The 25368-nt window shown below is 61.9% G+C and overlaps 3 protein-coding genes across 11 annotated transcripts; 1 reads left to right on the forward strand and 2 right to left on the reverse strand.

The window, feature by feature from the left end:
• Positions 1 to 473: 473 nt before the first annotated feature.
• Positions 474 to 3722, reverse strand: RFNG (RFNG O-fucosylpeptide 3-beta-N-acetylglucosaminyltransferase). Its single transcript, XM_012656396.1, has 8 exons — positions 3477 to 3722; positions 3269 to 3317; positions 2612 to 2714; positions 2367 to 2520; positions 2032 to 2120; positions 1792 to 1957; positions 1290 to 1375; positions 474 to 1213 (listed from the first exon to the last, which is right to left on the reverse strand). Exons 1-8 carry the CDS (start codon positions 3720 to 3722, stop codon positions 1138 to 1140), a joined length of 969 nt encoding a protein of 322 aa, XP_012511850.1. The 3' UTR covers positions 474 to 1137.
• A 98-nt stretch (positions 3723 to 3820) lies between these two features.
• On the forward strand, positions 3821 to 9567 carry GPS1 (G protein pathway suppressor 1). Of its 8 annotated transcripts, none has more exons than XM_012656404.1 (15): positions 3831 to 3914; positions 4308 to 4392; positions 5169 to 5261; positions 5778 to 5959; positions 6520 to 6684; positions 6768 to 6903; positions 7017 to 7094; positions 7280 to 7340; positions 7839 to 7924; positions 8129 to 8223; positions 8395 to 8503; positions 8622 to 8702; positions 8792 to 8929; positions 9006 to 9140; positions 9220 to 9567. In XM_012656404.1, exons 3-15 carry the CDS (start codon positions 5184 to 5186, stop codon positions 9292 to 9294), a joined length of 1419 nt encoding a protein of 472 aa, XP_012511858.1. In that variant the 5' UTR covers positions 3831 to 3914; positions 4308 to 4392; positions 5169 to 5183; the 3' UTR covers positions 9295 to 9567. The 8 variants fall into 8 exon arrangements, with proteins under 8 accessions (XP_012511855.1, XP_012511856.1, XP_012511857.1 ...); XM_012656397.1 differs by having other exon boundaries at positions 3851 to 3914; positions 4189 to 4392; XM_012656398.1 differs by having other exon boundaries at positions 3851 to 3914; positions 4189 to 4392; positions 8398 to 8503.
• Positions 9568 to 9908: 341 nt separating this feature from the next.
• On the reverse strand, positions 9909 to 18619 carry DUS1L (dihydrouridine synthase 1-like (S. cerevisiae)). Of its 2 annotated transcripts, XM_012656405.1 has the most exons (15): positions 18540 to 18619; positions 17495 to 18033; positions 16843 to 16951; positions 15915 to 15965; positions 15322 to 15434; positions 14818 to 14874; positions 14423 to 14505; positions 14159 to 14262; positions 13584 to 13728; positions 13263 to 13359; positions 13094 to 13179; positions 12003 to 12148; positions 10803 to 10840; positions 10429 to 10504; positions 9921 to 10322 (listed from the first exon to the last, which is right to left on the reverse strand). In XM_012656405.1, the coding sequence occupies exons 2-15, from the start codon at positions 17729 to 17731 to the stop codon at positions 10180 to 10182; spliced, it is 1485 nt and encodes a 494-aa protein (XP_012511859.1). In that variant the 5' UTR covers positions 17732 to 18033; positions 18540 to 18619; the 3' UTR covers positions 9921 to 10179. The 2 variants fall into 2 exon arrangements, with proteins under 2 accessions (XP_012511860.1, XP_012511859.1); XM_012656406.1 differs by lacking the exon at positions 14818 to 14874 and having other exon boundaries at positions 9909 to 10322.
• Between the last annotated feature and the right edge of the window lie 6749 nt (positions 18620 to 25368).

Genomic DNA, 25368 nt, shown 5'->3' on the forward strand with positions numbered 1-25368 from the left:
CGTCCACGTCTGCACACACCCACACACACCTGTGCACATACCGACCTGCACACACACTCTTGACAGGGCTACACAGCCACGTCTGCGTGCTGACGACCATGCATACACACGTGCCTGTACACGTGCGTATACCCGAGTACACGTGTCGTGCACACACTCATACCCACACAAGCACACAGCTGTACACACACACGCACACACACACGTTGGTCCATGCTGCGCTGAGAAACCAGGTGCGACACTCCGGACAACGTCCTCCCAGGACAGCGTCTGCCCAGTTCCCACTGCCCCTGCAGGCGCCCCCACGACCCCGCCGCGTGCGTGGGCTCACAGAGTTTGATGGGTTTAAGGCTCGCTGGTCAGGACCGCGAGGAACACGCCGGAGACAGTCTCAGGGCAGAGCCCTCCCTGGAGGGAAGAAGGGCAGGAGTCGACGAAGACAGGAGCCGAAACGAGTGCGGAGGAAGCTTTACTCACGGCAGCGGCGCGCGAGGGGCCGGGAAGGTCACGGCTCTGGCGTCCCGTCCCCCCGTGGGAGGCACCAGTCAAGGGCTGGTGGGTCTCTGCTCAGAGGTGTGGGTTAGGGGTGTTCTCAACCCCGAGCGATCCCCAAACAAAAGTCTCCCACTGTTTTACGGACCTGGGGCCCAGTGGAGGGGAGCACGAGCCCAGGCATGGAAGGGTCCTGAATACTGCCAAGTCGGAGAAGCGTCTTTGAGGCCCCACCCGGAAGCCTCCAGGCAGTGGCGCCTGGGCCGGGAGCGCAGCTCTAGCTAAGAGCTCAGCGCCCCGGCCCCAGTCCAGACTGCAGTGCCCGGCCCCGTACCCGGGAGAGCAGCCGCCCCGTGAGGCCTGCCAGGCGGCGCCCTGGCGACTGCCCGTGGTCCGGCCTGAAAAACCACAGGCAGGGCCTTGGTGTGGGCCGGCTCCTCAGCACTCGGCCCACCCGGAGAAACGCAGGACGGAGCCCTGGGAGCAGAGCCCTGCGCAGCACAGCCCTCCCTGTCTTCCTGGGGAGGCCCCTGGCACTCGGAGCGCCTGGGACTGGGGGTGCTGCAGGCCTGGCGGGGACAGTGCCATTCCCGTGCCTGGCACCTGCGGCAGAGCCAGAGCCAGCCCCGGGTCAGGGGTCACTGGTCACCGAGAGACGGGGTCACCCTGCCTGGGGCACCAGGCCGTGTCCGGGTAGAGAAGGCAGTGGATGGACTTAAACCTGGGGAGAGAGAGAGTGGGGGTCAGGTCTGTGGGTGGGGGCCGAGCACCAGGACCCCCGACCACCGCCCACTCACCGTGTGGGATCCTGCTGCAGGCTGAAGACTCCGGCGACATTCACCACGTTATGGGGGTTCTCGGGACCCCCGTAGCTCAAGGTGACCTAGAAGGGGATGGGGGCCGAGGGCACGGGCTGCTCTGGTCTCAGGCCCAGGGCCTCCATGCCCTCCCCAGCCCAGAAACCCCTGTCAGAGGGGCCCTAGATCCACCCACTCCTCCCCCCGCCCCCCCCCCTGCCAGTCCTCCAGGCCAGGGGTGGGGCACAGGTGGCGCCATCACCACCCAACCACTCCCACTGCCTGGTTGTCCCACCCCCTAGGGTCTGCCCTTCCCCCATCCATCTCCTGCTCAGACTCGATGTCCGCACCTGCCCCGAGCAGTGGAGCAGACGCTCGTCCAGCAGCCAGGCCTACAGGGTCCACTCCAGCCCTTGCTGAGCTGGGGCCCTGAGGAGTGAGGTGGGGCGAGGCCACAAGGCAGGAGCGCCTCCAGAGGCCCCAGGGAGCAGAGCACCCATACCTGCTGGAGCACAGCGTCCCGCGGCAGCCCCTGCAGGTTCTCCAGGTGGGAGTGGAAGAGGGAGCTGTGCAGCAGGCGGGCGCCCAGCAGCCCCTCCACGATGTAGCCCACCGTGCAGTCGTCGGGCAGCCGCACCCGCTCAGCCGTGCTCATGAAGCTGCCCAGGCTGTGGGGAGGGGCCGTCAGCGCCTCCTCGGCCCTCGCTGCCCTGCTCCCCCGGCCCTGCCGCCTCCCACTCACCTGGCCCACGGGCTCATCTTGAGGGCGAGACCTCTGCTGAGGCAGAACCCGGCCCCACCGGTGGCAAACCAGAACTTGACTGTGGTCGCCTGTGGGGAGGGGTGGTGGTCAAGGCGGCCCGGGACACGCTCCTCACCCCGACCCCTCGCTGGGCTCCCCAGGCATCTCCCCTAGGCAGAGGCTTGGAGGTCTGGGCCAAAGCCCCTCCTGGCCTGCCCAGCTCCCGGAAGGCCACACTGAGCTGCCTGGTGCACCAGCATGTGCCCCCAGCCCGGCACCCCGCTAGGCCCGGCTTTCCAGGCTCTCAGCTGCACCTCCCTGGCCCTGGCACTCACGGTTCCGCCTCCCTGGACCCTCTCGGTGGCCTCGATGGGGTGGTCCAGGCTGGGCCGCCCCAAGTAGATGTCCTGGCTGGGCGAGAAGGTGGACAGCAGATGCAGGAGGCTTTCGGGGTTCACGTAGTTGTCGTCATCCACGTGGCAGAACCACCTGCAGGGGAAGGGAACCTCGTTGCGAGGGTGGCCCAAGGCCCCCAGCCCAGCTCAGCCCTGGCTCCCTGAGGACCACAGCCACCGCGTACTTGCGCCCAGACTCGATGAACTTGTCGTACTCCACGGACATCTTGCAGCACAGGGCCTGGCGGGTGCGCACGGCAGAGCAGTTGGTGTTGATGACGCGTCCGCCTGCCCGGTTGGAGAAAGGGGAACGTGAGGGGCGAGGCTGGCAGAGTGCTGAGCAAGGCCTGTGTCCAGCCGCCCCCGTGAGGTCCAGGGCAGAACGCGGCTGTCGGGTGGGCCTGGCTGCCTCGCCCAGACCCAGTCGCAGCCCCAGTTCAGCCCCCACTCGGCAGACAGCGTTGGTAATCTCTGAACTTAATGGGGACGATAATCACTTGGGGTCTCATGTGGAATCGGGCAGAGATGGAAGGGACAATGCTGGGCTTCTTTGGGGACGTGGCACTGCCCTGAGGCCCCGGGAAGTTCAGCGGAGTTTGGCTGGCAGGGAAGACGCTGGGCTGGCCAGGAGGTGGGCGCTGTGGCTCTACTCTCTGTGGTCTGTGCGACTCTGGGCAGGGGCCTTCGCCTCCCTGGACCTCCCACACGTGGGCAGAGGACGACAACAGTCCCCATAACACAGGAGCGTGACCCCCGGCCTCTCTTCCGGAGCAGGACGGCACTGTGCCCCCGGCGAGGTGGGGACCCCATACCGCCGGCAGAAGGGCTGGGGAGATGCTCACCTCCCCGGAGCTCGAGCTCAGGGTCGTCCCCGTCCGTGAAGATGAACGTCTGGGGAGAAACGGCCAGACAGGCATCAGGGGGCTGCCCGGGGCGACCCTCGGGAGGACCCGAGTGCCCTGCGCCCCGACCCCTTCGGTCCGCGGCCTCGGAGGGAGCGGTGCCAGCCGCGGGGAGCCGGGGCCAGGGTGCCGGGCGGGGGCTGCGCACCTGCCGGCGAGCCCGGGAGATCCAGGTGCGCAGCAGCAGCCGCAGCCGCGGCCCGTGGTTCTTCCGGGTGGTCTTGACTGCGATGAAGACGTCGTCGGGCCGCAGGCCAGGGAGGGCGGCGGGCGGGGCCGGGGCGGGGGTCCGGGCGGGCGCGCGGGGCAGCGGCAGCGGCAGCAGCAGCAGCGCGGCCAGGGCCGCGGCCAGCGCGAGGCAGGCCCGGCACAGCGCCCCCCGCGCGCGGCTCATGCGGCCGCCGCGACCCCCGACGCCGGGCGGGCGCGCCTGGCCGGAGCCGCGGGTGGGCGGCGGCCCCTTTAAGCGCGCGGCCGCCCCGCCCCGCGCCCCGGAAGCGGCGGCCGCACTGCCCCGGAAGTGGACGGCGCGCCGCGGCGGGGTGGGCGCAAGATGCCGCTGCCGGTTCAGGTGTTTAACTTGCAGGTAACGAGCCGAGGCCGCGCCGCCCCCGCGCCCCGCGCCCCGCGCCCTGCCGCCGGGGCCGGGCGAGGCCAACCGGGGCGCGGGGCCTGCGCCAGGGGCTGGCCGGGCGCTCCGGGCCGGGCCTCCGCGGGCAGCGAGCGTCGGGGCCGCCGCGTCGGGGCCGCAGGCCGGGGCCTTGCCTCCGCCGCGGCTGCGCGCCCGCCCGCCGCCCTCCCTGCCCCCAGCCGCTCGGGAGGGTCTGGGCCGCCGACGCTAACGCTCTTTCTCCCTTCAGCAGCCAGCCAGCTCTGTGTCAGGGTCGGGGGGTGCAGAAAGTCAGGACAGAATGAGGGATAGCTCGGCCCCCAGCTCGGCCTCCTCGTCAGTGACAGATCTGTACTGCACCCCTCACAGCAGTAGGTCAGACCTCTTCCTGCCTGGCACGGCCGGGGACTTCAGCCTGAGCGCCAGTCTGTCGGCCTGTACGCTGCTTTATGAGGTACCTTCCAGGAGAGGGGGCCCCAGCGAGCGAGCGAGGGAGGGGGGAGCAGGGCGCCAGCCGCCGCCGTGGCTGGGCGCTGCTGCTCTGCCGGCCGAGGACAGGGACTCAGTGCCAAGCAGGAGGGCGGGGCGCGGCGCGCCCGGGGTCTGCTGAGGGAGCCGCGCTCTGTGCTTTTCCGCAGGAGAGCCGAGGCCGGGGCCGCCCGGGCTCCTGCCGGGCTGGGCGCAGCGGGCTTCTTCCAGCCCGCTCTGTATAGGTCCTAAGGCGAGGTCCTGGGCCCTCTGTCCCTCCCAGCTGGGGGCCACAGGACTCCCTGAGACGACTCCTTTCCCTTCTCCCAACCCCGTGGCGTGACTCTCAGCCCCGTATGGCTGCTCCAGCTGCTCAGGACAGATTCCGGGGGCTGGTTCTCCTACCGCCTGGGGTTAAGGTGGCGTTTGTTTCTTTTCTATGGCTCGGAGGAAGCTGCATCAGGACGGTGGCTGGGAATGTGCAGGGGCCCTGGGGGTCCCTCTGTAGTTGGTCCTCCCAGTGTCTGCTTTCCCGCTCCAGAGATGGGCGGTTAGAGCGGGGCGAAGGGCCTCTCCCTGATGTAGGGTGCTGGAGCCCGGGTGGGAGTGAGGATGGGCTGGGGAGGGCGTGCCTGGGGGTGAGTGGTCCGATCGTGCCTTGGAAGATCCGGGGCAGAGCTGACCACGGGAACAGTGAGGGTCTCTCGCCCTCCCTGGGCAGTCCCCGGCTTGAGGTGCCAAGGTGCCCGGCCCATGTTGCAGGGGGCCGTGGAGCCCATGCAGATCGACGTGGACCCCCAGGAGGACCCACAGAATGCACCTGATGTCAACTACGTGGTGGAGAACCCCACCCTGGTATGGAGCCCCGGGGAGAACAAGGGGTATCTCAGTCCTTCCAGAGGGTCCCAGCTAGACTCCCCACCACAGCCCATGCAGCAGATAGGCCCACTCTTCTCAGAAACCTCTCCAGTCATGTCTTTTTCTGACCTGGAAACCTCCAGGGTTTCCAGTTGCCTGCTCATGTCGGGTTCATAGCCCAGCTTGAGACCCTGCGCCCACTTCTTGCCCACGTGGAAGAGCTCTGCTCCTGGCCCACCACCCCCAACTACAGAGCTCTACCCTGGAGGCTCCTGCCCCCAGCCCACGCCGGTGGTCTCTCCTCAGCCCCGGGACGGCAGTCGATCTTGTGATCCCAGGCGCAGAGACCAGTTCCTGTCATGGGCCCAGGGCCTTTTTGGCTTGGGTGAAGGGTCAGCATTCTGGCCAGGACAGTAAGGCCTCTGCACCTGACTCACTGGCCCAGGGTTGGGGTCTGGGGTCCTGGCCTGCATACCTTGCATGACCTCATCTGCTCCCCCGGCCCCACCCCAGGATCTGGAGCAGTACGCGGCCAGCTATAGCGGCCTGATGCGCATTGAGCGGCTACAGTTCATTGCTGATCACTGCCCCCCGCTGCGGGTGGAGGCCCTGAAGATGGCCCTCTCCTTTGTGCAGAGGACTTTTAACGTGGACATGTATGAGGAGATCCACCGGAAGCTCTCAGAGGCCACCAGGTGAGGCCAGGCGCTTGGCACGAGGAGGTGGAGGCCGCAGTGGGAGCAGGCACCCGGGGCTGGGCATGTGTGTCCCCCTCCTGTGCCCTGTAATTCCCGGCACCCCTACCTCTGTGCGGTGCTCACAGCAGCACTCACCGGCACAGCGAGGCTGCCGTACGCAACAGGGACGTGCTTCCCTGTTGAGAAATTGGGGCAGGTGGTGCTCTCGTTCCTGACTGGGGGAACGGAAGCTCCCCGTGCGCCCCAGCCTCTTTCCACACGTGTGTGTACGTTCAGGTGTTCTGAGTGGAGCTGTTGGCAGAGATGACGTGGAGGTGGTGGCCTGGCAGGGCTGCGTGTGGCAGCCCCTCGTCCCGTTGGGCTTTCCCACCTAGTTGTGGGCTTCTGGGGTCAGCGATGGTCTCTGTGCCTCTCGTGCAGACTGGGCCCCTCAAGGTGGGGCTGGGGACAGGCAGGGGCCCATGGGAGGTGCCCACCTGCCTACAGAATAGCCTCTGGAGGCCAGCCTGTGGCTGGCGACTTCTCCCCACCTCCCTGATGGCCAGGTCCTCTCTCAGGGAGCTACAGAACGCACCCGACGCCATCCCCGAGAGTGGCGTGGAGCCGCCACCCCTGGACACGGCCTGGGTGGAGGCCACTCGGAAGAAGGCCCTGCTGAAGCTGGAGAAGCTGGACACAGACCTCAAGAACTACAAGGGCAACTCCATCAAGGAGAGCATCAGGTGCCGGCCCGCCCGGGCGGTGGGGGGCGGGCGGCCAGGCCCAGAGGGGCCCCACCAGCGTCTGCTCATGGCTGGACCCATAGGCGTGGCCACGATGACCTGGGCGACCACTATCTCGACTGTGGGGACCTCAGCAACGCCCTCAAGTGTTACTCCCGGGCCCGAGACTATTGTACCAGCGCCAAGCACGTCATCAACATGTGCCTCAATGTCATCAAGGTCGGGCCTGCGGCAGGCGCGTGGGTGTGGAGGGGATACCTGCGCAGCAGCACTTGCTGTGGGCCCGGAGGGGGTGCCCCGGCTCAGTCTGTCCCCACCTACTCGTCTACCAGGTCAGCGTCTACTTGCAAAATTGGTCTCACGTGCTGAGCTACGTCAGCAAGGCTGAGTCTACCCCAGAGATTGCCGAGGTACAAGCCGCCACCTCTGAGACGCTGCCCAGGAGCCCTGGCCGCTGCTGGTGCCTCTGAGGCCCCTCACCATGTTCTCCCCCAAGTCTGACTTTGTTCCCTCTCGGGTTGGGGACAGGGACTGGGCATGGAGTTGCAGGGGATGAGGAGGGCGTGGGCCTCACGTGTGTGGCTTCCCTCTGCAGCAGCGAGGAGAACGGGACAGCCAGACCCAGGCCATCCTCACCAAGCTCAAGTGTGCCGCAGGTGAGGGCCTGGGTGCCAGGGCGAGGGAGCCACAGCTGACCCCCCGAAACGCCCCGTTCATTGAGTCCTCACACGTAGGGAAGGGGTGCTCGTCCTGTGTCGCAGCTGGGGAAGCCTTTGCTGTTTGTCAGAGTGCAGGGTGCACAGGTGTAGGTGACGCCTGCTCAGGTCCACCAGGGAGAAGCCGTGTGGTCTGGGTCAGAGGTGTCTCCTGACAGGCTGCTCTTGTAGCCGGGGCCCCACTGGTCAGCCGTGTGGCATGGCCAGGTCCACTGGCTTCAGCTTCTCTGAGCCTGGTGTCTGTGCGGCGGTGGGAGCAGTGGCTTTAGGCTTCCCGGTGCCTGGCTTCAGGAGCGTGCCCGTGTTGGTGGGGGCAGTGGTTTCAACTTGGTGGCCAGCATTCCTATCCCCCACACGGGCCTCTTGAGGCACTGGCAGCTTCCTGCAGGTGGCCAGACCTCATCCCTGCTTCTCCCCTTCCCGGGTCCCTTCCACCAGGCTTGGCCGAGTTGGCTGCGAGAAAGTACAAGCAGGCCGCCAAGTGCTTCCTGCTGGCGTCGTTCGATCACTGCGACTTCCCTGAGGTGAGGGTCCTGGGGTCTCTGGGAGGAGCCCTCCTGGGGACTTGGCGATACAGTGAGGGCTCGTGCTTTGGGCTCTCTAATGGGGGGGTCTCCACCAACGGGCTCCTCGGCATTCTCTGAACCAGCGATGACGGGGCTGCGGCGGCCCCTCCCTGAGGTTGCGGTCTGTCGTGACCTCCGTGACGCTGGGTCTCTGGTTCTCAGCTGCTGTCCCCCAGCAACGTGGCCGTCTATGGCGGCCTCTGTGCCTTGGCTACCTTTGACCGGCAGGAGCTGCAGCGCAATGTTATTTCCAGCAGGTCAGTGGGTGGACACTGGCCCCATTCCTCTGTGGGCCCCTCATCTGGCCTTGCTTGTTGCCGGACCCCAGCCCTGCTGTTTCCAGGTGTTTGCCTGGGGACTAGTGTCCTGTGGGTCACTTGGAGGGTGGGGGCAGGCAGGGGCCTGGGCTCAGAGGAATCTGGCATCAGCAGCTCTTTCAAGCTGTTCCTGGAGCTGGAGCCACAGGTTCGAGACATCATCTTCAAATTCTACGAGTCCAAGTACGCCTCCTGTCTGAAGATGCTGGACGAGATGAAGGTGGGTCCTGGCCACCCATGGGGGCGAGTGCGGGGCCTGGCCACCTGGAGCCTGGCGGGTCTCCTGCTCTGCGGGCCAGGGCAGCAGCAGCCGGTCCCTGACACGTCCTCCTCTTCAGGACAACCTGCTCTTGGACATGTACCTGGCTCCTCACGTCAGGACCCTGTACACTCAGATCCGCAACCGTGCCCTCATCCAGGTAAGCCTGGGGAAGCGGGGGACAGGCTGGGACACTTGACATGTGCCTGGGAGGTGCGGGCAGCTGACACCAACGCCCCTGTGCCCCAGTATTTCAGTCCCTACGTGTCGGCAGACATGCACAAGATGGCAGCAGCCTTCAACACCACAGTGGCAGCCCTGGAGGACGAGCTGACGCAGCTCATCCTGGAGGGGCTCATCAATGCCCGCGTGGACTCGCACAGCAAGGTGGCCACATGCTTTGGGGGCGCCTGGGGTGGTGTCCGGCACCTCGCCGGGCCTCACTGAGCCTGTGCCTGTGCAGATCCTGTACGCCCGGGACGTGGACCAGCGCAGCACCACGTTCGAGAAGTCCCTGCTGATGGGCAAGGAGTTCCAGCGCCGCGCCAAGGCCATGATGCTGAGGGCGGCTGTGCTGCGCAACCAGATCCACGTCAAGGTGAGTGGCCCGGTGGGCGCTGGGGCGCAGGCTCCACCTGTGTAGTGGGTGGGCTGAGAGCCTCCCTGTCTCCCCACAGTCCCCGCCTAGAGAAGGGAGCCAGGGGGAGCTGACTCCAGCCAACAGCCAGTCCCGGATGAGCACCAACATGTGAGGGCTGCCGGCCTCCAGGACAGCCTGCGCCCCCGCCGCCCCTCGGACATGGCCCCTGGGGCTTCCTGCCTGCAACCTCCGGTGGTGCCCTGTGCCCGGGGCCGGGGAGGCTGGCGGGCTGCCAGCCGTGGCCCTTCCTGGGAGGGGCCTGCAGGGCTCAACCCTGTGGTTTCCACCCCCACGGCCCTGACTGCAGCGCCCAGACCCTCCCACCTGTGGGTTGTTTGGCGCAGATGAGTTGACTAGTTAATTAAAGAGCAGGTTGAGCGTTGCCCTTGGCTGTTCTCCTCCCCACTCAGTTGCCTTTGGTTTCTAAGGTTTGTCTCCCTGGGTCGGGCTTTGGGCCAGGGCCTGGGGAGAGAAACTAGGGTGGCCTAGTCCTCGGGCTCCACTGTGTGCCCCAGCCTGGGCCGTGCTCCCAGGGCTGTCCTGCTCCCAGGAGGCTCTGGCTGCCTGTCCTGCAGGGAAGGTGGGAGGGGACGTGAGTCCCAGCTTTCCCCCGTGTGCCTCATGTGCTGCCTCCATGTAAAGATGGGCCCCACCACACCCTCCTAGCTGCCTGAGAGAGCAGCCCCTCGGCTCAGGGTCTGCGGGCGGGGCGGTGGTCATGGGCCGTTGGCTCTCTGTGCACCTTTGAAATGATTTATTGTTCACGTTTTGAGAACACAAGTTTTGAGAACACAAAGTCGTGAGGACAGGGCAGGTCTAGCCTGAGGCCTGCTCCCAGCTGCAGCATTTCCAGGCCCCAGCACAGGCTGAGGGGAGGACATCGGCATGTCCTTCCACGTTAAATAGCAGGAGATTCCCTGAGAAAAAGGCGTTTCCTTAAGCAGGACGTGTCCAGGCTCCAGCAGCAGTTCCGGGTGGGGGCAGGTCCTGCTGGCCCTCAGGCCAGGGCACTGCCCGTGACTTCAGAGAAGCCACCTGGTGGTGCCCCAGGCCCAGGCTGCTGAGGCTCCTGCAGGCCAAGCTGGGCCCCTTTGCAGGCCAGAGACTTCTCCAATTTGGTTTTAAAAAGCAATCCGTGACCTGGCAGAGGGGGCGAGAGGGGACGTGGGAGTCAGAAAGCCAAGGGTCTCGCTGCCTGCGGGGGTGCAGGGGGAGGAGGGGCTGGTGGCAGCAGGTGTCCCCTCACCTGGGCAATCCGCGGTCTCTTTAAAGGCCCGCTTCTTACAGCAGCCGCGGCACAGATTGAACACACACCTGTTGCCCTGGGCACAGGAAAGCCAGTGAGCCTGCAGCTGACACCGCCCCCCCCCCCCCCCCAGGGCCAGGCTAGGCAGGACAGCACGGGGAGTGGGGGGCCCTGGCCAGCTGGAAACCTGCCACAGTCCCCCAGCTTGGACACGGGCGCGCCCAGCCCAGCTCTGGCTGCGTCCAGGCTGTGAGTGCGCAGCTGGGCAGGCAGCAGACTGCAGAGTGGGTACTCGCCGCCCCGAGCAGTCTGGGGACCCCTTGCCTACCCCGGGGAGCTGAGGCCTGGGCAGCACACAGCCAGAACCAACTCACTTTTGGGTTTCCACATTGGTCACACTTGGCATATTTTGCTAGGAGGAAAAAAACAGAGGGTGCTGGTTGGATGAAGAGAGCGTGAGGTGGGCTAAGGCGGCCTGTTGGCCGCCATGTAGCCCGCTGATGGCGTCCCTGCCAGCTGGGGCCAGCAGACACAGGCTTTAACCCCAGGGCAAGGGATGTCCTGTGGGAAGTGAATGGGAAGCAGGTGGGCTGGGGACCCCAGCAGGAAGAGCGGCCTCTTTGCACCCCCACAGTCAGGGATGAGGGGTACAGCTGGCCCACCTGCAGGACCCCAAGGGCTCCTAAGCAGAAGGGCAAAGTGGGGCCCTTGATCAAAGCTCCGCCTCCCACCTGTCCAGCTGCCTGCTGACCATAGCCCGGGCAGGGGCGGCTGACAGCAGTTAGACGCCGCGGCCCCTCAGCAACCCACCAGCCCCTGGGGGGCACGTGGGACGGTCTCTGGGTTCTTCCTGCTGGTCTGTTCCTGGGAGGCTCCCACAGGCAGGGGCCTGGGAGTCAGCCAGGCCTGAGAGCCCAGCTGGGCCGACCCAGGACGCAGAGGGGGACCAGGGGTCTCAGCACTGAGGCCTCTAGCCCGTCACGTGAAGCTGTGTCCAAGAAGTCTAACATGTTTCTGGTCTCACAAAGGGGACACGTGGCCTCATCCTGTCTAATCCAACCTCCTTCCTGCTGGTGCCTCTGCCCAAAGGCGCAGCTTCTGGCCCAGCAGTGTGACTCTGCACACTCGCCTGGGGCCTCTTGGCCTCCTGCTCGGGCCACCACACACGGCTGGGGCACACCCCGGGCTCTGCTAGGCAAGGTCAGCTTCAGTGACCCAAGGCCCTGATGTGCAGAGAAGCCCCTCAGATGGCACCTGGCTGTGGGGCTCGTCCACAGCCTCGTCTGGCTGGCTGTGAGCTGATGTCCCCGCGTGCACCATGCGCTGTGGTGCAGGAAGATTAGTGGCCTTGCTCAGGGCCCCTGTGCTCAGACCTGGAGTCTGGCCTGACCACACTGCCCAGGCCCTGGGGTGGGGCCTTCCACGCGCCTGTCTTTAGCTCGGGGCCATCAGCCCCATTGAGCGAGTCCGGGTTTCTGCCCCCAGCAACGTGAGGACAAAGGCAATGAAGTGACCACCCAGGTTGGCCTCTGCCAGGCCCCTTCCCCAGCCCCAGCAGCGGGAGCGGTGCTTACGCTTCAGAGATGGGTCGAAGGTCTTGTGGGGGTTCCTCAGCTGCTTCTTTTGCTTGTTCTTGGACAGGACTTCCGTGCTGCCCTCCTCCTCCTCCTCCAGGGCCCGCTTACTGCAAGCCCCAGCGTTCCTGCTCCCCTCCCGGGGCCTGAGGGGAAGGCGGTGGGTGGTGCTCAAGGACCCCTGGGAGGTGGCCCAGCCACAGCCAAGCAGGCCAGAGCCCAGCTGAGGGCCCAGGGCAAGGAGAGGCCAGTGGCCGTGGCAGGTGCTGGCACGTGGCTCCCGGACACCTGTGCAGTCCACATGGCAGCCCGCGTGGCTGGCACAAAGGTTGGGCCCCAAGGATGGTGTCCACAGCTTTGAGGCCCAGGGTCGGAGCCACTGAGCTGGTCCAGGCAGGGCTGTGGCCACAGATGGCCTCACCTTGGAGAACCCAGAGGACAAACCTACCCAGGATCAGAGGGGCTTGGAGAAGTTCTCATGGAAGGAAAGATTTAAAATCCATGTGTTGGCCGGGCGCGGTGGCTCACGCCTGTAATCCTAGCACTCTGGGAGGCTGAGGCGGGCGGATCGTTCTGAGCTCAGGAGTTCAAGACCAGCCTGAGCAAGAGCGAGACCCCCGTCTCTACCAAAAAATCAAAAGAAATTAACTGAACAGCTAAAAATATATGTAGAAAAAATTAGCTGGGCATGGTGGCGCGTGCCTCTGGTCCCAGCTACTCGGGAGGCTGAGACAGTAGGATTACTTGAGCCCAGGAGTTTGAGGTTGCTGTGAGCTAGGCTGACGCCACGGCACTCTAGCCCGGGCAACAGAGTGACACTCTGTCTCAAAAAAAAAAAAAAAAACCACACGGACTTGGGGGGGGGGGAACCAAGGGCAACACACGTAACCTAAACATCTGTACCCCCATAATATGCTGAAATAAAAAAAACAAACAAAACAAAAACCATGTGTCCACTGACAGGGAAGGACAGAGCTGAGCCGCCAGGCCAGGCCTTGCGTGGCTGCAGTGGAGCGCTCAGGGAGGCACGTGGCCAGGGACAAACCTGGGCCGCTCGCCCTCGTGCACTCCGGGGGCGGGCTGGGGCTCACCCTGGCCGGACGTAGGGCTGGCAGATCCAGTGGGAGAACGGCAGGTCACTGGTGGGCTTCTCTCCCTGCTGCCTGGACATCTCCGCCTGCCAGAGCCCAAGCCCCCCAGTCAGGGCCTTGAGCCCCCCACCCATGGCCCCGCCTGGCTCCCACCCGCCCCGGCGCCTGCCTGACAGCGCAGCTTCAGCTCCCGGTTCACGGCGGCAACGCCCTCCAGGGTCTTCACTTTGGCCAGCTCCTCTCGAAGCTGCTGGTGCACCTGCAGCCTGAGACAGACGCCCGTCACACGGAGCTGGAGCTGCTCCCGGCTCCCAGTCACCTGAGCCCATGCCAAGTGCAGGGCACACAGGGACACCGTGTCTCTTTCTGCCTGACTTCCCTTCCCTTGGAGACCCGACCGGCAGCAAGCCCTTTTGGTAAAACCTCCAAAATGCCCGTGCTTGGACAGCCCCCCGACCCCCAGGTAGCCTCTGTCTTAGGGTCGGCTCACGTGTGGTGCCATAGCTTGAAGAGGTGGGCCCGGACGTAGGACAGCGGGCAGGGGTGCTGGCGCACCAGGTCCAGGTACTCCTCCGCCAGCTCCCACACAGCAGGGCTCCGGCCCTCGAACAGGGCGGGGTTGTGCAGGTTGCCCTCTGCATGAGAGGAGGGGAGGGACGCCTCGTGGGGCTGCTTCCAGGGGACAGCAGACGAAAGCCCGTGACACCCAGGACACTCGCCCGTGCCTCTTGTGCCGAGAACAAGGCTGGCCACCTGGCTCACTGGCTGGCCCATATGGAAAGCCTGGCCCGAGGGCTCAGCTGACAGGACCCACGAAGACCGTCTGTGAGCGCTGCAGTGAGGACAGTGGCAGCAGTGGCCGCTGACCTGGGTGGTAGCAGCAAGATGTGCACAGGGCGCCCTGCTGCAGTTCCCAGCCCCGCGCACCTGCACCCACAGCCCCCTGCACGCCCATGTCCCCAGCCCCGCGCACCTGCACCCACGGCCCCCTGCACGCCCGTGTCCCCAGCCCCGCGCACCTGCACCCACGGCCCCCTGCACGCCCGTGTCCCCAGCCCCGCGCACCTGCACTCATCACCCCCTGCACGCCCGTGTCCCGCAGGCACCGCTCCACATCCTGCAGACACTGGATGTTCCCGTTGGCAAACACAGGGATGGCCACAGCCTTCCTGTCGGGGGAAAATACCTGCCCTATCATCGCAGCCAGGACAGGGCCCAGGCCCGGGACACCCCAAAGTGCACCGTGGCAGGTGCTTCCCCTCCCACCGCACGCTGCCCCCCAGGTGTACAGTGCTGGGCGCTCTGAGGTGCGGAGCTGTGTCCACTCACCGCACGGCCTTGATGTGTTCCCAGGATGCTGCGCCCGACAGGGGCCCCCTCTGCTCCTTTGTGCGTCCGTGCACGGTCAGCAACTAGGACGGACCAGCGGCCGGCTCAACCACGCTCCTGGCCAGAGCCCCTGGCCGACTCCAGAGGACCCTCTCCCTCGGTTTCTCAATCCTCCAGCAAGGCAAAGGCCATCCTAGGCATGGCCTGGTCCCTGCCCCCACTGGGTCCTGGCCCCACAGGCCGCACGTGTGCCCAGCTGATGCCCTGGCTCCCCTAGGAGGAGCCCCCAGGCCGGGAAGCAGCAGTGTCCCCACTGCCCAAGGCCAACGGTGCAGGAGAGATCAGCTCCAGGCTGACCCCAGGCTGGTGGGGTGTCGGGGCCGGTGGAACCTTACCTTCAGGTCACTAGATTCCTGTCCATCCCCAGAAGGTAAGTGTCTTGAGATGTGCACCTGGGGACAGGGCCCACTCCAGGCCTTCACTGGCCAAGCTGAATGTGCAGAGGGCCAGTGCTGTCAACAGCCCTCTGGGGGGTTGGATATTGGGCTCTCCTAAAGGAGGCCCTGGCCAACCTCTGGGCACTAGGATGGCAATGACACCAACGTTGCTCTCTCCACAGGGACAAAGCCTGCAGCCAGCACAGCACTTCCTGTTACAGAAGACTGAGCGTGGGGTGCCAGTGCGCAGAGCCAGTGGGTTCTCACAGAGACCAGGGCACGTCTCATCCGAGTGGGCAGAGGGAGAGACTTGGCTGCCTCCTCCACACAAGGGCCCAGGGAGGATGAACAGCAGGCGCCCAGGACAGGGAGCGCAAGGGTGGGAGCCCCCTTCCCCACTGACACCCCATCAAGGCAGGCCAGCGCTGCCCGCTCAGACGCCCCCGCGAGTCCGGGACTCACCTGGCAGCCGGCCTTCTCCAACATCTGGGCGTACCGCACCGTCTTCTCAATCTCTGGGAAGACACGGATTTTGCACGTGACAGGAACAGAGAGCTTCTCATGGGCCAGCAGAACTGGGGAGAAGAGGGACCACTTGTGAGGGAACCGTGGCACTCCCTCTTCGGCGGAGCCAAGGCAGCTTTGCTGGGAGGCAGCTCCGGCTGACACTCACAGGCTGCTGGACGGGTCCCCTCTGCCTTCCCTCTGTCCTCGCGAGTTCACATAACAAGTGGGGCCAACGCCAGCTCCCACATGATGGCAGCTGAGACCCAGCTCTGTCCCCCAGGGTGTTAGGAGGCTGGGACGAAGCAAGAACACAGCCCCAGAACCGACTGTCTGCTTCTAAGTGACAGCTGGTGCAGTGCAGGTGACTTCACAGTCCCCTCCTTGCAGCAGGGAGAGTGCTGTGGCCCGGAGTTCCCAGGGTGATCCCAAGACACTCTGCCAGCTCCTGTCTTCTCCTGAGCCCCAACTGGGTGGCCAGCGCCCCCACACCCCACGCGGCTATCTCTGGGGCTTCTCCACTGTCCGTGGGGCGGCACAAGCCAACTCACTCATTCTTTGGAGCAGGTCCCACTCTTCCTGCAGGAAGGCACCATAGTGACCTGCAAAGGACAGGTGTGGCCTGCTGGTACCACCGGTGTTGAGGCCAGGCAGGGCCAAAGCTGCCTCTGCACCCTCCTCCCGCGCGGGCCACTGTCTCTCCTGCAGCCGCGCAGGCCCTGAGACACCCTGCCAGCCAGCCCCCGCGGGGACCCCAGAAGCAGCAGTATCTCAGGCAGGCGCAGGGTGACAACGCCCGAGTTGGGCAGTTTGTTGGCATCCGACTTCGGGGCTCTTTGCCCAGCTGCCCAACCTCAAAGGGCGAGGAATGAGATATCTATCCCACTTGGTTTGGGATCAACCAGGACCTCCTCAGGGGCCCAGTGAGGAAGACAGGCAGGGGTGACAGGGAAACATGTCAGTAAATCATAATTTTTTTTTTTTTTTTGAGACAGAGTCTCACTCTGTTGCCCGGGCTAGAGTGACGCCGTGGCATCATCCTAGCTCACAGCAACCTCAAACTTCTGGGCTCAAGCGATCCTCCTGCCTCAGCCTCCCGAGTAGCTGGGACTACAGGCATGCGCCACCATGACCGGCTAGTTTTTTTCTATATATTTTTAGTTGTCCGATTAATTTCTTTCTATTTTTAGTAGAGACGGGGTCTCGCTCTTGCTCAGGCTGGTTTCAAACTCCTGAGCTCAAACAATCCGCCCGCCTTGGCCTCCCAGAGAGCTAGGATTACAGGCGTGAGCCACCGCGCCCGGCCTAGCAAATCATATTTATCCAGAAGGAAGTCCCTGAGAGGAGTGACAGCCCACAGAGCAAGGGCTCAGTCCCACCCGGGGTCACACTGCGCTGGCCCTGGACCCTGCACCTGGGGTGTCCATGGGTTCCAGGCCTAGGGAGGTGCTCAACACGGGACCCTGGAGCTGAACTTGCCTCTCTTGGCTATCATCTGCGGGCAGCCCAAGTTCAGGTCGATGGCGTCGCAGTGATCCTGCGCCAGGAGAGCCGCCTGGACAAACACCTCTGGGTCATTGGCACAGAACTGGAGAAGACACGTAAGTCACCCACGAGCCCAGCCAGGCCCTAGTACCTTGCTGCTCAGCCCCACGAGGGGTTCCAGAGTGACCTGATCAGGGCGTGGTCCTGGGGTTCCCTGCAGGATGGTGTCCTGCTCTACCAGCGTTCACAAGGTGACAGAGCTAGGCTGAGTCCCCAGACCACAGAGAGTAAGGTACAAATTTATGGGATTTCTTTTGATCTGTAACAGAAGCCACTATCATTGACTTCTCCTGAAGAGCAAAGCCATCTTTCCATCACTCTGAAGAGGGAGGGAGGCAGCCCTCAGGGTGACATCAAGGGGCTCAAATCTCACATCCCCACACTGTCTGGACCGGCTCCCGGGGAAGGGAGTCGACTTCTGGGAGGTGCACTTGGCTCCGCCTTGCGTCAATCCCCACACCTGGCACCCCCTCCACCCCCCTGCCCTGGAATTGGGAAGCTGTTTCTGGAAAGACTGAGGGTGGAATCCTCATGCAGAGTGAAGACTGCTTCGCAAGCGTTCCAGGGGCCAAGACCCCCTGCCCACCTGCACAATGAGGGGCCGGTCCTCAGGGCACACTTCGCAGTATAGGTTTTCCTTCCGGTAGTTGGCATCGCGGACGAAGACCTGGGCGTGCAGCATGGGGGTGTAGCACAGCTGCGCCCCGTGGCGGCGGCTCAGCAGCCTCCAGGCCAGCTCGCTTTGGTCCACCATGGGGGCCACCACGTGGCGGGCCCCCCCCAGGGTGCGGCTCCAGAACTCGAAGCCCTGCAGCTTTGCCATCGTCTCCGCAATGACACAGGGAGGAAGACCGGGGGCGCGGCCGGGCCGTGCAGAGCACAATGTCCGGAACCAAACCCCGAGAGGGCTAAGATTCAACTTGGAGGAAGTGGTTACTGTCAAGGCCACTCCTGTGCCAGCTGGTGGAACTGCTGTCGGGTCACACACATGGGCACTGCAGGTGTCAGTCGGCACAGGCTTGAGAAGGGACACCCCAGTGCTGCCACCTTCTCGTGGAGACCTTGGTCAAGTCACTGGGCCTCTGGGCCTAGACCCCTCGTTTGTCAGCGGGATTAAATGTTCGCCTGGGGGGACGGGTGTGAAGAGAAGATGAAATGGTGAAGCCAGCACCCTAGTCACACGATGAAGTCACAACCCACCAGGCCCGGACGTCGGCAACAGGCCTGGCCTCCCCGCCGGCCACCACCCCTCTGGGGTGTCGGGTCTCCCCTTGAGGCTGTCACAGTCCCAGACGACACTGTGAGGATGTGCCACTGTGACCCTACTTCCTTGTAAAAAACAATCCTTTCCCCCTAGTAAGGGCGAGAAAGAACAGAGACTCTGCTCCGCTTTCACCTCTTCGTGCCCGGCGGGTCACCTGGGTGGAACCGCCCTCCCCTTACCGGCGACTCACGCCACTTAGCACCGCGGGCGCGGGCTGAGGACACGCGCTAGGCAGCCGCACGGCCGCGCCCCCCCCCAACTACTGAGCACGCTCGGGTCCGGAACCGGCCGGGGCCCAGCCCTTGGCTCGGCATTTTCAGCGACTGTGAAATTACACAAAAATGACCGGAGTCACCAGCATCCTTACCTGAGAGGGTCCCCGCATGTCCGCCGCCGCGCGTGGCACTGGCTCGGGTGGGGCCGGCTGGGTCCGGGGCGCTGGGCCCCGCCGCCCCCGCGTCCGCCGCGCCGCCCTCCCCGGCCCGGTCCCGTCCCCGCTCGGGCCGCTGCAAACGCCGCCGCAGCGCGCCGAGGCCGCCGCCGGGCCCAGCGCTCCGCGCTGTCGCCGGAAGGGCCGCTGCCTGGGCCGTCCGGGCGGTCCGCGGTACGGCGGGAAACGCGTCCCCCGGAAACCGCGCCCGGCGCCGAAGGGCCGGTGTCAGAGGGGCCGCCCGCGGGGTCGGAGGTCAGAGGCCGAGGTCAGCCCCGTCAGGCCTGGGTCTCGGGAGGCCAGAACCGTCGCTTAAAACGAGGGGCAGGTGGTATGGAAATCAGGCCTCGTTAAGGGGTGAAAAAAGCCCCCGGTGGAGGGGGGCTGAGGTGGGAGGATCACTTGAGCCCAGGAGTTCAAGGCTGCAGTGAGCTGGGATTGTGCCGCTGCCCCAGCCTGGGCGGCAGAGCAAGCCCACATCTGCGGAAAAACAAATAAATAAAAGAACTAAAAGAAACCATGTCTAAAGAAGTTTTTTTTTTTTATTTTAAATTTTTTTCACTTTTCTTTTTGAAATAAAATTTTATTTTCTTTCTATTTTTAGTAGAGACGGGGTCTCGCTTTTGCTCAGGCTGGTCTCGAACTCCTGACCTTGAGCGATCCGCCCGCCTCGGCCTCCCAGAGTGCTAGGATTACAGGCGTGAGCCACCGCGCCCGGCCTAAAGAAATTTTTAAAAGTATAATGACAATGACTCATTAAACAGAGGTTATCAATAAAAAGAAATGATTAAAAAGAGCTAAATGGAAATTCTAGAGTTAAAAAATACAATAACTAAAATGAAAAATTCACTGGAGGGGACGGACAGCAGATACCTCCTTTGTCTCCTCTCCTGTGGCGGACACGCTGGTCTGCTTGATGGCGTCTCACCAGCACCTCCGGCTCTGCGCACTTTTCTTCATTCCTTTTTCTTTCTGTTCCCCAGGTTGGATAATTTCAACTGTCTGATCTTCAAGTTCACTGATCCTTTCTTCTGCTTGTTCAAATCTGCTCCTGAGGGCCAGGCACAGTGGTGGCGCCTGTAGTCCCAGCTGCTCGGGAGGCTGAGGTGGGAGGATCGCGCGAGCCCAGGAGCTCGGCTGCAGGGAGCTGTGATGACGCCACAGCACTCAGCTGGGTGACAGAGTGAGACCCTGTCTCAAAAACCAACCAATCAACCAAACAAACAAACAAAAAACCCAAACCCAAACGGGGTGGGGAAAAGATGTTCCTGCTCATTAAATCTTCTGATCGATGTCACGTCACGGAGGGGAGAGGGGACAGATAGATACAGTCTGAGGAGGCCAAAACCAAGTGCCAGCTGGCACTGGTCCCTCAGGGAATCTCTGGACCAACCAAAGTGCACAGCCCCAAAGTTTCGGGGCACAAGGTCTGCACTGCCTGCCGCAGCAGCTGCCAGCTGCCCCAGGAATGCAGGCCACTGTCCCCCCGGTCCGTGGGGCTGAGGAAGGGGCGGTGGCTGGTTTGCTTACACTGCTTTCCCACCAGACAGCAGCCCCTCGCCCTTCCGCGAGCCCCCCATGCCTGTCGCGAGTGTCCAGTCGGGTCCCGGAGCCCCGGGGAGTCGGTTCCAATCTGTTCTCGCTCAGCGGTTGCTCGGGTGAGGGACCAATCCCGGAGCTGCCTACTCCACCGTTTTGCGCCAAGTTGCCTTTACGGTTGTGCGTATCTCTTTGTACAGTTTCGCTAGCGGCTGCTCTAGGCATCACCTTGTGCAGACATCACGACCACAGTCTACTGGTGTCACCTGCCAGCTCCAGTACAGTGTACAAAACTTTCCTTTCTTATAGCTCCCTATCCCATATATATCCCATTTATATTATAATCATCTTAAATATTTCCTCTACCTACATTTAGAATCACATCATGTAGTGTTATAACTTTTATTTGAATTGTTTAGCATAAATTAGAAAACTCTAGAAAAGGAAAACATTGTATTTACCCATATCTTTTCCTTTTCCATTTTCTTTCTTCCTAATGTTTCAAAATTCTTTTTATCTTTTCCTTTTTATTTAGAAAATTTACTTTAGTCATTCTTTTAGGGTAGGTCTGCTGGGAACAAACCATCTTCATGTGAGAATGTCTTGATTTCCTCTTCCATCCTGAAAGGTGTTTTTGCCGGCTGTAAGTTTCCGGGTTGCCCGTTCTTGTCACCCACACTAGCCGGCTGTGGCGCCCGTTGCTCCTGGCCTCCGCAGTGCGGACAGGAAGCCTCCTGCCGTCTGGACGGTCCTTCCCCTGTAGATAAGGTGTCGCGTTTCTCTCGCTGCTTCTGAGATTTTCCCCTTTGTTTTCAGTTTTCAGGACATGTCTGTGGTGCGTGGAGAGGATGCTTTTGCGGTTTTCCTGTTTGGGCTTCAGTCGGCTTCTCAAATCTGCAGGTTTATGTCTTTTGCCAAATTGGGATTCGAAAGCCGCGTTTCTGTGAGTGCTCCTTCAGCCCCGCCCCCTCTTTCCTACCGGAACCGGGCGACAGAGACGCTCGACTTTTTGCTGTAGCATGTCGGGCGCTGGGCACTGCAGATTGGGCAACTTCTGTCCGTTTCATGAATTATTTCCTCTGTCCTTTCTATTCCTCTATTAAGTCCTCATTTTTTAAAATTTCAGTTGTTGTATTTTTCATTTTTAAAAGTTGCATTTAGGTCTTCTTTGCACCTTCTATTTCTTTGCTGAGACTTTCTATTTTTTCATTTGTTTCAAATGTGTTCATAATCGACATCTGCTTTGAACCTTTGTCAGAGAATTCTCACGTTCTGGCATCTTGGTGTTGGCACCGATTTTCCTTTTTTCATTGAAATAAAGAATGACGCTTGGTATGGCGAGTGATTTTTGAGCGAAACCTGAACATTTGTGCTATTAGGTTACGAGAGTTCGGATCATACTTAAACCTCCTGTTTTATTTATTTATTTATTTATTTTTGAGACAGAGTCCCACTCTGTCACCCCGGCTAGAGTGCCGTGGCGTCAGCCTTGCTCATAGCAACCTCAGACTCCTGGGCTAAAGCGATCCTCCTGCCTCGGCCTCCAGAGTAGCTGGGGCTGCAGGCGCCACCATGCCCAGCCTAAACCTTCTGTTTTAACTGGTCTCTTGCCACCGCCGGGGTGGGTGATAGTCCTTGTTCCCGCTCGGCCATGGGCACTAGGGGTGGGAAGGGTGTGTCATTGCTGCTGAGCAGGAGCAGGAGTTCTGGTTCCTTCTAGCGTTCGTTTAGCGCCCTGCCTGGAGGGGTCAGTGCTTTGTACTGCGGGGTCTGGGGGTCACTACAGCCCCTCAGATGGGAACAGGGCTCCCTCTGGGCGGGGGCGCAGAGTCTGCTGTGGTCACTGTCTACACACTTTCTGTCCTGTGAGGCTGCCCCTTTCCTGGTTCTCTGGCCAAAGAGAGGGCTTTTCTTGGGGCTCCTGTGGCCTGTGTCGGCGGTTCCAGGCTGCTGGCTTCTTCGGCTCCAAGTCTTGGATATTTGAGGCAAAAAGAAAACTCAGGTGCTCTCCCCCAGGCTGCTCTTGGTCCTGCGTTGCTGGTGGCCTGGTTCGTGTTTTCTACTCCAAGTGTCCCTATGTTTGGCGTGTGTGTGCGTGTGTGTGTGTGTAAAGCGTCCACGTGTCGAGTTGTAATGACTTTAACAGTTTGAGGAACAGGGAAAATATGACGCACAAGCAGAAATCTGACAGCTTCTCAGATTTCCTCCTCGCTGGTTTTTGACCAATTTGATTTGGATGTGCCTTGGTGTCATTTTAGGTTTCTTGTCCTTGGAGTTGATTGAGTTTCCTGGCTCTGCAAGTTTATAGTTTGCAGTAAGTTTGGAAATTTCATGACCATTATTTCTTCAAATGTTTGTGCTTCTCACCCTGCCCTTTTCTTTAGGGACGATGGTGACACATGCACCAGACGGCTCGGTGTCACCTGCCTCTCCCTGATCCCCTGTCCGTTCCCTCCGCGGCGTCCAGTCTGGGTTATTCCCACTGCTGTCCCTTTAAGGACAAAGGTTTTAAAGCAACCACCAGTCTTTTCCTCTGTGATGTCTAATCTGACATTAATCTTAGGCAATAAAATTTTTCACTTCACACGTTGCAGTTTTTATCTCTGTAAGTTTCATTTATATTCTTTTTTGCATCATACAAATTTCTACCAATCTTTTTGAACACCTGGAATAGTTATACTATTTTAATGTCCTTGGCAGCTAATTCTAACATCTGTGCCAGGTCTGGGTCAATTTCAATTGATTTTTCTCTCCCTATGAGACCTATTTCTGCTGCATTGTACGTCTGCTAATTTTTCACCAGTTGCCAGGGATTGTGAATTTTACCTAAATATTCTTGAGTTTTGTTCTGGGATAGAGTAAGTTTACCTGGAAGAGATTTGATCCTTTGGGGTCTTTTTTTTTTGAGACAGATTGTTGCTCTGTCACCAGGCTAGACTGCTGCAGCCTAGCTCTCAGCAGCCTCAAGCTCTTGGGCTCAAGCGATCCTCCTACCTCAGCCTCCCAAGTAGCTGGGACTACAGGCATGCGCCACCACGCCCGGCTAATTTTTCTACTTTTAGTAGAGATCGGAGTGTGGTGGTGGTGGTGGGGGGGTCTCACTGTTGCTCAGGCTGGTCTCGAACTCCTGAACTCAAGTGATCCTCCCACCTCCCAGGGTGCTGGGATTACAGGTGTGAGCCACCGCGACCGGCCATGGGGTCTTGTTTTTAATAATTTTTTTCAGGTGGGACCAGTGCTAACTAGAACTAGTTAGCTAATCAATCTTGGGCTAATTCTTCCCCACCCTTCTGAGAACTCTACTCGACGCCCTGTGAACTATGAGGCTCTCCGGCAGCTGGCGAGGACAGGCTATTTCCAGCCCTGCGTGAGCACCTGGTACTGCTCACTCTGTGCGTTCTGGGTGGTTCTTTCCCCAGACTCAGCTGGTTTCCTCACATGCGCATGTCGGTGAGCACACAGGGCTGGAGGGGCCTCGCCTGCAGTCTCGCTGGACTCTCAGCTCTGCCCCTTCCCACAAGGCTACACCCCCCCCCCCATGCCCGCCTGGAACAGTTCTCCAGGCAGAAGACTGGGGCAGTCAATCCAGGCTCACCTCCTCACTCCCCCGCTGGGACCACTGCCTTCCCTGCTGTCCAGCATCCTAGCAACCACCGTTTCGTGTATTTTGCCTGTTTTTATGGTAAATCCAGGCTGTTACTCTCCGGTCAGAGCTCTAACTCATCATGTTAATTTTCATTTTGATTTGGAAGAAAGTAACTGAAAGGAGCGGCGATAACCGCTTAACTTCAGACACTTCTTCACAGCAGAGAGCTGCTTCCCCTAAGAGCCCCCTCAGGTTGATTTGTGACCTGCAGAGCACGTCTGTTCTCTGAGCCCTCATGGCGCGCGGTGACCGCTGCTCCTGGCAGAGAGCCGTCCCACGCTAGCAGGAACTGCAGATGCCTGGACGCAGGATCCAGGCATCAACGGGCCAGGAGAACCCCGCGTGCCGGGTGTGGCCCACTGCCCTGCAGCGCCCCGCGGCCAGGGATGAAGCAGAGCCAGGTGCTGAGCCCAGACCGGTGGCCTGGAGAACAGCTCAGACTTAACTCCCACCTGCTTGTGGGGCCCTGGGGGATGCTGGGACCCTCCATGGTGACCCTGAGCGTGCTTAGCGGGACGGAGAGGCCAGAACGGGCTGTGGCTGAAGGGTGCATCTTCCCAGCGTGGGCAGGGCCATGGGAGGCGAGGACTTGCCTCGCCTTGCTTGGCTGCCTGTCTAGCTCCACCTGGGCCCCATCCTACCTCACCCCTGCACCCTGGCCTGCCTCTCCCCCTCCCCCCAACCAGGGCTGCCTCAGTTCCCACCCACCTTTGTGCCCCTATACTGGCGCAGGGCCAGCTGTTTCTGGGCGGGCGTCCTTCTAGAACCCCAGGGGCTGGCCTGCTCTGCTGCTCCCCTGAATTCCACCCTGACCCCTGCCACCATCCCAGGCCTCCAGCCCCTGCAGGGCTGAGCTCGGCCTCACCCCCCACCCCCAGTCAGCCCAGACCCCAGGGTTGCCAGGGCTGCTTCCCCCTCTTGACTCCAGGCTCCAGGTCTCAGAGGTCTCCTTGCCCCTCCAGACTCCCCTCCTCTGCCTAACTCCAGAGCCAGGCAGCCTGCGCAGTCTGCTCCAGCGTGGCCAGCGACCAAGCGTCCGGCGCGGTGGGCGGGGCTAACATCCACAACCAGAAGACTGTTCTCCGCTGGGGCTGGGCCTCGTCCAACCAGCCGAAGCCCCCAAGACAAAACTGAGTGATTCTGCTAACTATGGTGTTCATGACTGATCGATCACAAGTAGTAACAGATTCCTTTGTTCCTTCTCCATCCCCACTGCTTCACTGACTAGCCTTAAAAAAAAAAATTCTTCCAACACGGCAGTGTCAGCTCAGGCCGAGTCTCCAGGCCCCGTGGGCTTCCCACTTGCCAGCCCACAGCGGCGGGGCGGCTTCCCGACGTGTGCCACACACCGCCCTGTCCCTCCCTCCCGACTGTGCCTGGGCAGGGCCGCGGCCAGCTCTGGGCTGTGTCCTTAGTGTGCCGACCCCCTGGCCCACGCCCTGCAGCTGTGTACACTCTGGCACGTGGGAGCTATGCCCCAGGTCCCGGAGGGCAGAGGGCGTCCCCGTGACCCAGTGGGCTGGAGCTGGAACTTGCGGCGGCTGGTCAGCGGCAGGAAAGAAAGATGCCACGAAGCCAGAG

The sequence above is a fragment of the Propithecus coquereli genome, unplaced genomic scaffold (assembly GCF_000956105.1).
Source record: "Propithecus coquereli isolate 6110/MARCELLA unplaced genomic scaffold, Pcoq_1.0 Scaffold501, whole genome shotgun sequence".
NCBI classification, from domain to species: Eukaryota; Metazoa; Chordata; class Mammalia; order Primates; family Indriidae; genus Propithecus; species Propithecus coquereli.

What these genes read in the sequence shown, in the direction of transcription:
- GPS1 (XM_012656397.1), top strand. Translation starts at nt 3,882, where the DNA reads ATGCCGCTGCCGGTTCAGGTGTTTAACTTGCAG. An exon ending in GCGTGGACTCGCACAGCAAG is followed by an intron (nt 8,930 to 9,005) that starts GTGGCCACATGC and finishes GTGCCTGTGCAG; the next exon opens with ATCCTGTACGCCCGGGACGT. An exon ending in GCAACCAGATCCACGTCAAG is followed by an intron (nt 9,141 to 9,219) that starts GTGAGTGGCCCG and finishes GTCTCCCCACAG; the next exon opens with TCCCCGCCTAGAGAAGGGAG.
- DUS1L (XM_012656405.1), bottom strand. Translation starts at nt 17,731, where the DNA reads ATGGCAAAGCTGCAGGGCTTCGAGTTCTGGAGCCGCACCCTGGGGGGG. An exon ending in TGGAGAAGGCCGGCTGCCAG is followed by an intron (nt 14,875 to 15,321) that starts GTGAGTCCCGGA and finishes CCCTGTCCCCAG; the next exon opens with GTGCACATCTCAAGACACTT. An exon ending in ACCAATGTGGAAACCCAAAA is followed by an intron (nt 10,505 to 10,802) that starts GTGAGTTGGTTC and finishes TCCTGTGCCCAG; the next exon opens with GGCAACAGGTGTGTGTTCAA.
- RFNG (XM_012656396.1), bottom strand. Translation starts at nt 3,722, where the DNA reads ATGAGCCGCGCGCGGGGGGCGCTGTGCCGGGCCTGCCTCGCGCTGGCC. An exon ending in TTCATCGAGTCTGGGCGCAA is followed by an intron (nt 2,521 to 2,611) that starts GTACGCGGTGGC and finishes CTTCCCCTGCAG; the next exon opens with GTGGTTCTGCCACGTGGATG. An exon ending in GGGACGCTGTGCTCCAGCAG is followed by an intron (nt 1,376 to 1,791) that starts GTATGGGTGCTC and finishes ATCCCCTTCTAG; the next exon opens with GTCACCTTGAGCTACGGGGG.